Below are 12248 nucleotides of genomic sequence, written 5' to 3'. Positions count from 1 at the left end.
ATTAGGTATCTGTTCATATTTTTTGCTCATATTTTAATTGGGTTCTTTGTTTACCTATTACTGAATTTTAAAAGTTCTTTGTATATTTTGGATACTGATCCTTTATCAGATACGTGTTTTGCAAATATTTTCTCCTAGTGTGTGGCTTGTCTTTTCATTCTCTTGAGTGTCTTTCACAGAGCAGAAGTTTTTAGTTTAAACAAAGTCCAACTTAACAAGCTTTTATCTCACGGATTATACTTTGAATGTCATATCTAGTAAGTCATAATTATATCCAAGGCCACCTAGGTTTTCTCCTATGTTATCTTCTAGAAGTTTTACAGTTTTGCATTTTACATTTAGACCTATGGTCCATTTGGAATTAGTTTCTGTGAAAGGTATGATGTCTGTATCTAGATTCATTTTTGTGCATGTGGATGTCCAATTGTTCCAGCATGAAATCTGAATTTTATGTGAAGTCTCCTGATTTTAAAGGTTCATTCAAGTCTTTTTTTTGGTAGTAGTGGTACCAGAGGAATTACAGCTCCCCTCTCCCCTAATATACATGTCTGCAGAATGCATTTATCCATTCTAGATAATCTCTGCCTCCTTCATCCCTCTTACCTGGAATGCTCTTCATCCATCCACCTAAGTTTTTCCTAATGCCCACCTCACACTCCATCTACCAGACCTTTCCCACTACTTCGACCTGGTGTGTGCACTCAGCAGATACTCAGGTAATAGTGGTTGAAATCTAAACACACTATGACTTGTAAGTCCCTATTAGCACTGCCATATGCCACTGCCTTTCTTCCTTAGCTAGACTGTGAACTCTTGGGGAAGACAGGAACCCTCTTTTTCTGGTTTACCCCAGGTAGCTTGGCATGCATGGGTCTGGGCATAAAATAGGTTCAGCCACAGTTGTTAACAATTTCAGACTAGCTGGACTTTGGTCCTGACTTACCAATTGTCCTTTGTTCTTCAGGAGAGATGGCTACTTCAGGAGTCAAGCTGAGGACCTGCCAAAGATTTAAACCCAGCAGCCTTGCCCTGGCACAGGTAGAATGATGGCATCTCTAATTTTGATGTCTGATTTAGCATTACATTCATGTAAATAAGAGCGCCCTGATATCCTTGGAGAATTAGGGAAGATTAATAATACCGCAAAATGTATCATCAGAGGTACCACTGTATTATGAGTTATAAACATGTTTCTTTCGCTATTTTTCTATCTGGTCATAATGATATCCCAGTCATTACAAAAAATAGTGAAATAAAGGAGTGAAATAAAAAGAACAGATAGCTTCATGGTGGCTGGTTCCGTACCTCATGCCTATTTAATGGTCAAGCTAATGGTAATCCTCCCAGCTCACCTATGTTCCTCATTTTCATCTGCATCATTAAGTGTTCCCACTGGAGGAGCTCTGGACACTTCCAACCGAACAACGATGGCGGGAACAAATGGGTCCACACCTGGGGCTGAGACCCAAGTGGTCTCGAGTGATTGTTACCATGGCACATCTGTGTGCCGACAGATTTCTCAGAATCAATTTGCTCAGGGAAAGTACTGTGGGTCCATTTGTTAGGACTGCCTAACAGCCATGCATGATCCACACCAGCAAATCCCAGGCAGAAAATATCAGGGAGACAGGAACCCAGGAAAACCACCTCACTGCCTTGGGTTTGAGAAGTGGCTGTGAGCCTGCCTGCAGAGCTTATGGGGGACTTTGGCATGGCTGCCACTCAGGGCCATGGCAGACGCTGGTATCAGTGCTGGTGCGGGTACTGCTTCTACCTCGGGGAACAACCATCCCTGACCTTAAGACTCAAAGGTATCAATCAGCGACTCACTCGGCTTGGAAGGACAGTGGTCTTGTTGGAGGCACACCCACACTTCCTTTTCTAATCCTCCTCCAGAGACAAACAAGTAGAACCATTCCTGTTATCACCCTCCCTTCCCTAGAAAAGCCCCCCAGATCTGTACCAGGCAGGGAACAGTCCCTCTGGGTGGTGTGAAGTAGGCAGAGCGATTCCTAGGATGTTATGGGAAAAAAAAAATCGTATCTAGACACCTAAAAAATAAAAAATCCCAAGCCTTCTCCTCAGGACCTGTTTAAAAGACACACCCCCCTTTTCCACTTAGCTGCTTAAGCAACCTCTTTGTACACACTGTACTCAGCAGTGACTCAGGGGCTCACAGCTACCAGCCACTGAAAAAAAAAAAAAAAAAATTACAGACCACTCATTGGTAGTGGCTGGCTAAAATCAGGGGATGTTAAGCAACTTGGGCTAGAAATTCAACCTTGCTCATACACAGCAAGAAATAACTTTAGCAACTGCTAGGTACAGAAAATTAAACCAACTGAAGAAAAAAAAAGTAAAGAAAATAGAATCTCCCTAAAGTCCAGGAAAGCGGGTATAGGAGCACCTAAGAAGGCCAAACCTCAAGGCAGGGAGGCTCCCTAGGCAAGCCCAGCCATGGAGAACCAGAAGAGACTCACTGCCCATAAGCTGAACAAATTCAATTATTTTGAGGTCCTGAGGCACTGGTCCACTTCTTGGTGAAGGAACATGCGATTTACCACTCAACGGGCAAATAATTAAGCTTCCTGAACATAGTATGATTTAAAGCTGCCAACAACTAAAAAGACCTGATATTCTCAGTTTAAGATTTCATCCCACAGTATAGTAACATTTTTATTATGTACCTCTTACATCCATTTTGGAGTCATCTCTCCTCCCAAGTATTTAATAGCCCTTAGTGTCTTCTAAGGCATTATCAGACTCATTTTGCAGATTTGTAAATATCTCATAGCGATTGAATGACAGGGTACTGCCATGAAACTATGGCATGCGGAGGAGCAGTAAAAGGTTACTGACATCCTAGCATCTCACCGCCTTGCTAGTGTCTCCCCACGTGAAACAACCGCCCTGAAGACAGTCTGTGGCTGAACCTCAATCTATTTTCACTTAGAGAAAGGCAAAATCATCTCTGTTTTTCCTGAGTCTTACATAACTGTAGCCTGAGAGTCCAACTGTTCTGGTCATGGCCTCACATTCTTTCTGCAAAGGCGCTAGTTGACAAGATTTATGGGATGGTCTAAAGAAGCATGCGAAGCAATGTGGGTTGAAACCATGAGGGAGAACTTTCTGATCCTAGCAGAGTAGATCTAGTTTCTGTGGAGGGCTAGACAACCAGCCCCCAAACTAATTGTCCTGACTATGGGTGCTCAATGCCCAAAAATAAAGCAAAAAGGGTTCTTCTCTTTAATAGTATCTGTTAAGAAGTCATAGTCATGCTAAGGTTTGAGGATGTGAAGACACAAAGGGCTCCTGGAGCCTCTTCCTTATGGAAGCGGACACGGAGGCGGCACTGAACATTTCCAACATAGTCAGTGGGGAGGGAAACCGAGACAACATGGATGAGTGAAACAAACTCGGCCACAGAGCTGCTACAGCCCCTGGATGTTTGTAAAACTTACAGAAATTGCTTTTCATGCCCAGCAGCCAGCACAGGCAATAGCTATCACCAAAGCCATCTCAGCAGGACGGTAAATCAAAAATCACCAAGGCTAAGAAGCAGTATGTTAAGAATAACGACTCCCTCTGAGATGATGATGCTTGAAACACCCACAACAAGCCAGCTGAGCTCCCAGTTTAGGGAGGAGGTTTAAATAATGTTCAGGGGACAATGGTCCGAAGTCAGATGGAGCCAGATAGCAAATTCTAGGTGGAATGGCTGACCAAAGTCCTTGTGGGGTAGGCAGCTGGACATCATACTTACAGTGAGTTGGGCCGGGTGGGTTTGACCACAGCCAGGTCTGGGTCACTGGAGTTCATGTTGGGCTGTAAGCTGCTGCTGGAATTAAGGATGCTGTTTGGATTTGATGAGACAGATTCCAAACTGGAGTTGATGATGCTGTTCCTTTGTTCCTCTGGGGGGAAAAAGTCACAAGTCCCATATTACTATTATTGCATAGCGACAGTCTATTGCTACATGCACAAAAATTTATAAGGAATAAGACTGGATCAAGATCTCTAATCCCAGGGAAGCTTAAGAAACAACATAGAAAAGGTTAAGAATTAAAAGTGGGAAAGGAAGAGTCAAGGGGGAACAGGTGACTCGAAATTTTAAAGCAAACCCCCTTCCTCGTTGTAACAGGATATATCTCCCCTTTAATATAAGCCAGGATTTTTTCTAAAAGTGACCCTACCATGGCACCATAAATTGCATCTTCTTTTGACTGGCAGATTGCCAGACTAGAGAAAAGCCTTCATAGACCCCCTCACATTCACCCAGATCCCCTTGGCTTCTGTGACACTCACCTTTCATTCTAAAACTCCTGTCTCTAATATTGCTCTAATTCATCAGGCCATGTCCCACCTCCAATTCCATAGAGCCTCACCAGAGAAGATCTACTATTCAGCCACCAATGTCCTTATGACTCCAACAGTCTAAATTCCTGACCCTTTCTCAGACACGTCTTTCGGTGTTGCCTCTAGCTCCATGTACTTGGTGTTTAACTTCAAGTGAATTCTTTGATAAATCACTCTGTACTGGGTTGCAGAATGGTTTGCCTATAAACAACAACAAAATACCTGAGTCCATAGTCCCAGCAGTCATATTCACGCTTGGAGAATATTGCCAAGCCAAGAGACAGAAAAGCTGAGTTCTCTTCAAGCCCTGACTGGCTATGTGACCTCCGGCAATTTCTACTTGATCTTGGATTCCTGGTTAACAATCTATAAAATGGGGAGAACAAGAACTGCCTTTCACAGCTTGTGGAACTGTCATGAGGATCAAGTGGGATCACAGGCAGGAATGTATCTTGTAAACTTCAGAATACCGCTCAAAGAACAGAACTTTATGTTCTTCCCATCTTTAAAAACTTGGAATCATGAATGGAAAACACAATTTTTGGAGATAATTTAGCTAAATGGTACAGGCACCCATCATTGCTGTGGCAAAATATTATAGATGTGGAATGTGATTCTTGTCCTCTATTGATTACAGATATACCATACTAAAATCAACTGATACTTCTGGCAATTAATTCACTTAAACATAATATCTAGGCTAATCCTGGACCTTTTTGCAGTGAGTCAGGGGTATGTTACAATATGTCCCTCACAGGATAGTCTAGAGTCACTGGTATGATAATTTAAAGGGCAACATTTGAACTCAGGTCTCTTGAGGCAACTAAGAGGATGATGTGTCATAAAAATACTTTTCCTTTTGCACGAGTCATGTCTGTAAAAATAAAGTATGCTTATGAAGTGATTTTACAGTAAGCCTCACACTAAATACATACACACTCACCCCAATACCCCTGATATCTTAGCAAATCCTTAATGCCCTGCAGAAAGCCCCACAGGAGAGAGAAAAACCCTATAAGGCTACCTCCTGACTACTGAACTCAAAGTAGATTTGGAAAAAGTAGATTGAACTGATGTCTGAGATTTAGAACTGTTCATATTTTAAGAGCTTCATTTTTGAACAAAAACGACAACAAAGAGAAGCCAAAAGAGTTACACTGAGCCAAGATGTAGGAGGACTAACAGGGCCTGTAAATGGGAACTTCCTACCAGAAAGAAAAACAACACTAAGATTACATAATAAGGGGATCACTGAGAGATTGGATGTGCCATTTATCAGTATGAATCAGTATCAGTAAGATTTTCCTTTTTACAAAACACGCATACAAAGATGCCCGAAAGACCATGAGGAGCTCGAGACTACCATATAAAGAAAGAGAGTGAGGACGGTTCCCCGGGCTTCAACTGGAGACATTTGCTGCTTCACAGGACAGGACAGAGAAACAGGTTTATTAACTTGATTTTGAGAAGCTTAAAGGGCCAAGTTTGAGTGACATAATTCTCAGGAAACAGAAGAGCGTAACTATCGCTCACATTTCTCCTGTGATTATATTTACTTTTCCAGGAGAGGATTATCATTCTACAAACTAAAAACAGTATCTTGCTAAAAGTATATTCGTCTTTCTAAAACGTTAGCAGGAGATTATTTTTCTCCCTTACTATCCATTAGTAAAGGAGGGTATAAAAATGTATCATAAGGCTTCACAGTTTTACAGCCAAGAGGGCCAAATATGCATCCTAAGAGGCCAACTCTTTATTGGTATCCCTTGCTGGGACAAATGACAAGAAAATCCAGAAACCTGGCACTGCCTGACTATAAAACGACTACAATTTTGTAGAAGAAAGGTCTCATCATCTGTAGACAATACATAATGAGACTGAGAACATCTAGGTAGAGGATCTAAGCTGAAAGGCTGACAATCTTTACTGAGGGTGAGTAGGCAGGTGAGGATTATTCCAGGGAAAGGGTGGAGAATAAGATCAATGGCCAGTCAAATGTTTTAGTGGTTATAGCAAACTATACCAAGACAAATTTTAAAGCATTTGGAGTCAATTAGGAAATAAGGAGAAAATGAGCCAAGCATGGCGGTTCATGCCTGCAATCCCATCGCCTTCAGAGGCCAAGGTGGGAGGATCACTTGAGGCCAAGATTTTGAAATCAACCTGGTAAACATAGTGAGACCCCCAGCTCTACAAAAAAAAGGTTAAAAATTAGCCAGGCCTGGTGGTACACACCTGTGGTCCCACGTACTTGGAAGGCTGAGGCAGGAGAATTGCTTCAGCCTGGGAGTTCAAGGCTGTGGTGAGGTATGATGGTGACACAGCACACCAGCCTAGGTGACAGAGCAAGACTCTGCCTCCTTTAAATAATAATAATAATAATAATATTCAGTAATGTCACTCAAAATAGGAGCATTTTTCATCAGCTAGGCAAATGAGTACTGCTCCTGACAGAAGCGCACAAGAACAGGCAGCCTAGAAGACACTTTAAAAAATAAAAATTAAAATTAAGCAAATCCTTCAAATAACATAGCTAGACTTCCCTGAGTCACTGATGATTCAATCCAGCTCTGGTATCCTCATAGAAGGTATAAGAAGGACTGATGGCAATTATGTTGCTGAAGGAAAAAAATTATAGGCTAGTGGGCTTCAAAAGAAAAACAGCTAGTTATGAGTCAAGTCAACAAGATCATAGAGGACCATGACAAAAAGGAAAGAATGCCCACAACTCAGAAGTATGCCTAAACTGGTTGAAGTCAGTGAGAATGCTTGCCCACCTCAAACATGTTTGTCAACAAGAATCTGTCTTTGTATCAGTCACAGAAAACAAGACCCCAGCAACAAGAAAATAATAAAATAAATCCCCAAATAATGGTAAGCATGCATTGGCAGTGCTTTCACAAACATACGTTCTATAAGGAGTGACAAACTGGATGTGAACTTGGTCCTTAAGGATGCAAACTACCTGAGGGCAGGGACATGCTGTCTGGCCACACGGCATCCATTAATGTGGCTGGTGAGGTCAACATTAGCCATCCATTCCTGGTGCCTCACCCACGGGTCACTGACACTAAGGCTCCGTGAATGGTTATAAGATAAATTTTAAATATAAGGGAATAATACACAGTCAAAAATTTATGCTGCTGGAACAGAAAGAGGTAGTTTTGTGTGACTGAATTTTTCAGGTGCTTTAGACAGGGACCATGAATGTCCTTGAAACCAAAGTACGGATGACAGTGGGCAGAGTTTTTATTTTTTGTACAAATCAGGAACGGAAAAACATGAGTATGCAACCAAATCACTGCAACTAAAAAAGGAAAGCCGCAGAATAATTTTGGTGATATTGTACTTGTTCTGGGGGTTGCCATGGAAATCTGGGAGCTGAGCGACTTCACTTTCCATATTTACCAAGTGACTCCGACCCACTCTAATGGCAACCCCATCACACACGGGAGGCAGGAGCTCTGTTTATCACAGAACCCAGAGGCGAGGCCAGGAAAGCACTCACAGAGCCAAGCCAAATTCACTCGTCTTGGCAGGCCCGAACAGCTCTGGCTCACTGAATACACAGAGCTGGAGGGTAAATATGAAACATTTGCGGGAGGTTTCCCACCATGCATGGGACTCTGTCAGAATACAGGCTAATATCCCAACTTTCCATGGTGCCTAAGAGTAGAGGGCAAAAAGAAGAGGCAAGAGGACTGTTCTTTAACAGCCTCTCAGGATGCCTCGTAGAGCCAAAAGGAGGGAACGGACTCTCCACATGATCAAACAAGAAGAAAAGGGAGTTACCAGACAGCGCGAAGTTTTACAAAGACAAGGAGATTTATATAAAAAAATAGGAAGGCAAACACAAAATACCCAGAGGCTTTCCTGTGCTGTGGTCAGGAGAGAGGTGTACTTTCTCCTGCTTGTTAAAGTTTTGCAATGAAGTCTGTAATGCATCATCTTGACAAGATGGGATGATAATAGCACGGCAGCTTAATGAATTTTGCAATAAAAAATGATGAGTGTACAGCAATTTCTGAGTTTACCATCTCTGGGAAATACCCAAGTACATGGGAAGTTTGGAATCAGATTTTCCAAAGCAATTTTTACCCCCTGTAGCTCTTGCTCCTGATAATAGTGACATGCCAAGCCACACTAAAATCTGAGGTGGTCTCATTTCAGGCTGACCCAGCAGCCTCAGTCCCTATGATAAAAATAATCTTAGAAAGCAGTCTGTGTAATAAGTTTGGGTATATAAAAACAGTTTGGGCAATTTTTTAAAAAAAATCTTAAAAAGGAGTTTGGGTGATGACAGACTCTACACATTGAGTTGAAAAGTAGGCTGGGCGCGGTGACTCAAACCTATAATCCCACCACTTTGGGAGGCTGAGACAGGCGGATCACAAGGTCAGGAGTTTGAGACCAGCCTGGCCAATATGGAGAAACCCCATGTCTACTAAAAGTACAAAAATTAGCCAGGTGTGGTGGCGGGCACCTGTAGTCCCAGCTACTTGGGAGGCTGAAGCAGGAGAATCACTTGAACCCAGAAGGCGAAGGTTGCAGTGAGCCAAGATCACACCACTGCACTCCACGGCCTGGGCAACAGAGCAAGACTCTGTCTCAAAAAAAAAAAAAAAGTGAAAAGTAGAGTCAATCCATTGTTTTGATCACAGTACATGAAAGATGATATTAAAACTTTGACAGATGATCTTCAGCAAAACGACTTCTGATTATGGTTCTGGGTGGACAGACTGACTCTCTCCCTATATCACCTGTAATAACCCTTTTCTTTGCAAAGGGAAAAAATGCCAATAAAACTGAATTTCGTGAGAGAATGGGGAAGTCACTGTGGCTGGCCTGGGATTGCACTGATTCACAGGAAAGAGACATGGAGGCACAATGAGAAAGACTGGCCCTAAAACACCATTTCAGACACCACAAGGGAGGAATGGGCCTCTGATGAATGTTGAATAGGGGGTTGAATGATCAGAGTTAGATGGACACTCTATTACTCACAAGACAGCCCTCTTTTCTACGTGAGAACTTGCTTTCAGGAAAAATTGCTTTCCTGTTAATCTACAGTTGACTGGGATCTGAGGGAGTCCACGTACAGATGGCTTATATTCTTGCTCATTAGAAAGAAGGAAACTACACGTTTACTTACTTTTATACCACGACTCACTGCAAAATGGGTTTGAGATAGTACACGAAAGGTATGATTAGGGAGTTCTGTTTTTAATAACTTAAAAACAAGTGAATATATAAGCAATACGCATTTCTCTCCAACTTAGAAAGTATAGAAAAGCATTTGCATCTGCACACAAATATCCTGCATGGGTCACCCTCCAGCTGTATTCATTTTGGTGTGTAAAAGTCCAATTGTTCTGCTACACAGAGGAATATATACATATACACACACACAGAGACGTGTGTCATGCTTTTAACAAAGCAGACTCACATCATACTTAATGGTATCTGCTTTGTTCACTTGGTGATAGTGCCAAAAGCATGCGTCTAGAATGTGCTTGTTTTCATTTAATGGGTCTAGCTGGAACTTTTTTCCTGCCACGAGCTTTCCACAGCATCATTTTTTAATGGCCATATTATCAACATGGTTTTCAGTCACGTGTAGTAATTACACATAATTGACCCAAGAAACACATTACACACCTTCTGCAGCCCGTGTGACAATAGGAATCCATGTGAATAAACATGTCATCTTCCAAAGCAAACAGGTGTGCCCAGGGCACCCGGGATATGCAAAGGCAACCTGAGAAAGGGCACATGCTACAGCTTTGACTGCTCAGAGAAAGGCATTACGTAAGCCTTTGAATAGTATGAATTCCCAGTCATGTTTCAACAAGGAAGACACACATGAGAAATACATAAGCTGAATTCTCAACCTCTCACTGGGCCTGTCTGGGAGAGGGTCCAGGATGAATTAACGGAACTAAAAAAATCATTCAGAGCTATAATCTCAGCAGCTAGTTAACATGATCCATGTAAAACAAGGCCCAAGAATCCCCTCCTGCCCCCACCCCCACTTCCACCGACACTGTACAACATGTCCTAGGCTGCTGATGTTTTTGCACTCAAGCATCAAACAGGCTCTTTCAGGGGCCGGGGGGACTCTGCATTTCCCTCACATATGGGCCTCCCCTTTGCATCTGCAGGCTCCAAAGAGGCGTATATTTCCTTAGTCAGTTGTAAGGTAAAGCTATAGCCTGATGATAATCATCATAATTGTAGCTAACATTTATTAGGTGCTTACTATGGTCTAGGCCCAGTGTCAACTACTTTATATATACTGGCTCACTTAATCATGGCAATTATCCTCCAAGGAAGCTATTACTAGTGATAGATTTTACAGATGAGAAAACGGAGGCTCAGAAAAGGAAAGTAACATATTCCAGGTCTCAGAGTGGTAGGTGATAGAGATGACATTAAAACAGCTCAGTCTCAGTCTGACTGCAGAGCCTCTGTTTTCATCCACCATGCCAGGGTGCTCCAAACCCCAACAGTGATTCAAAGAGATGTCCTGCTAATGACAGAAGACAAGCCACCCTGACTGTCCCCACCTTCCCAAGCCAGTACTTCTCTAAATTGAGTTAGCATTGGCATCACTAGGGTGCTTTAAATATATAGATGCTTGAGCCCCAGCCAAGACCTCCTGACTCAGAATATCCTTGGTAGGAGACCAAGCATCTGTATTTTTAACAAGCTCCCTACAAGATTCGAATGCACACTCAAGTCTATGAACCTCCGTTCCAAGAAACGCATTTCAACATCTTGGTATAAATGCTAAAAATTTGGGACAGAATAAATCCTAAGTGCCACCTTGCAACCTCTTGGAAGAAATCTATAAGGTACAAGACCTTGTTGCTGGCTCCCTTCAATCCTTCTGGCTCCCCCTTCTACAGTTGTCCGGAAAAAGTACAGCTTGTGTGTCAGTACCTTTCACCTAGATGTACCAGTACAGTCTCTGCTGGATGATGTATCTGTGTGGAAACTTGGAGATTAAACAGTAATCTCCTTTGCTGCCATTCATTTGGCAGCACAGTTGAAAAACCTCGTTCCATCTGTTTGAAGGTGATTGCAAATGAGCCTGAGTGGCTTGGCCGAGTATATTAAAGCTACCGTTCAACACGTATCGCTCTCTGTGTAGTTGGTGCTAGATTTGGAGGGGAGACTGTCATGTGGCTGCAGCCTGCCAGGACGCATGTTGAGGAACCCATTCAGTATGGTTCAGCTGCCCCCATGTAGCCCTGGAAGCTGGAACAGATGGCTTTCATTGCTTCTGTAACTCAGGCTAGCAAGGTTTTCACTTTGGTAGCTCAAGAACTGACAAAGGCACTCTTTTGGAGATGACAAAGTATAGGGAAGGAAGACTACCTAGGTACAAACCCCTTCTCTGCCATTTGCTAACAGTGTAACTGCTTAACATCTCGACCTCAGTTTACTTGTCTGTAAAATTTGGATATAAGAACCTACCTCACAGGATTATTAATTGTGGGGATGACACGAGACAATGAGGTTTGCAGGCTCATAAGTAGAGCTATAATTATTTTTATTTTTATTGTTATTATTAGATGAGGTTCAAATTTAGTTTGGCCTGAAAGTTCTTTACCGAATGTATCCATTTGTACTTCCACCCCAGCCCCTCAGCATTTTACGGGCAGACGCCCAGCTTAATGAAACTTTGAACTCCAGGTTCTTAAGTGGAACTGGAAACACTTTCCCTTGAAGATAAGGATGAGTGTGCAGACTAGGTCACAACAGCTAACCCTAATGGAATGCATCTCCTGTCGAACCATCCCACAATTTGACAGCAAAATAACGATTGGTTAACAGTGTCACTTTGAGGTAGAATGACAGGATTCAAATCTACATTGTTGCTGTGTAAT

At 42.4% G+C, this 12248-nt stretch overlaps 1 protein-coding gene across 3 annotated transcripts in view; it reads right to left on the bottom strand.

Moving 5' to 3' along the window:
• Positions 1-12248, bottom strand: part of ARHGAP26 (Rho GTPase activating protein 26) — a 460108-nt gene that overhangs the window by 75169 nt on the left and 372691 nt on the right. For all 3 annotated transcript variants that reach the window (XM_025387513.1, XM_025387515.1, XM_025387514.1), the window contains exon 20: positions 3764-3914. In XM_025387513.1, the coding sequence (XP_025243298.1) occupies positions 3764-3914 (151 nt within the window). The remainder of the gene's footprint in view (positions 1-3763; positions 3915-12248) is intronic.

The sequence above is a fragment of the Theropithecus gelada genome, chromosome 6, assembly GCF_003255815.1.
Source record: "Theropithecus gelada isolate Dixy chromosome 6, Tgel_1.0, whole genome shotgun sequence".
In the NCBI taxonomy this organism is placed as follows: Eukaryota; Metazoa; Chordata; class Mammalia; order Primates; family Cercopithecidae; genus Theropithecus; species Theropithecus gelada.
Note: the sequence above shows the minus strand (reverse complement) of the source record. Positions and strands in the feature narration are given on the sequence as shown.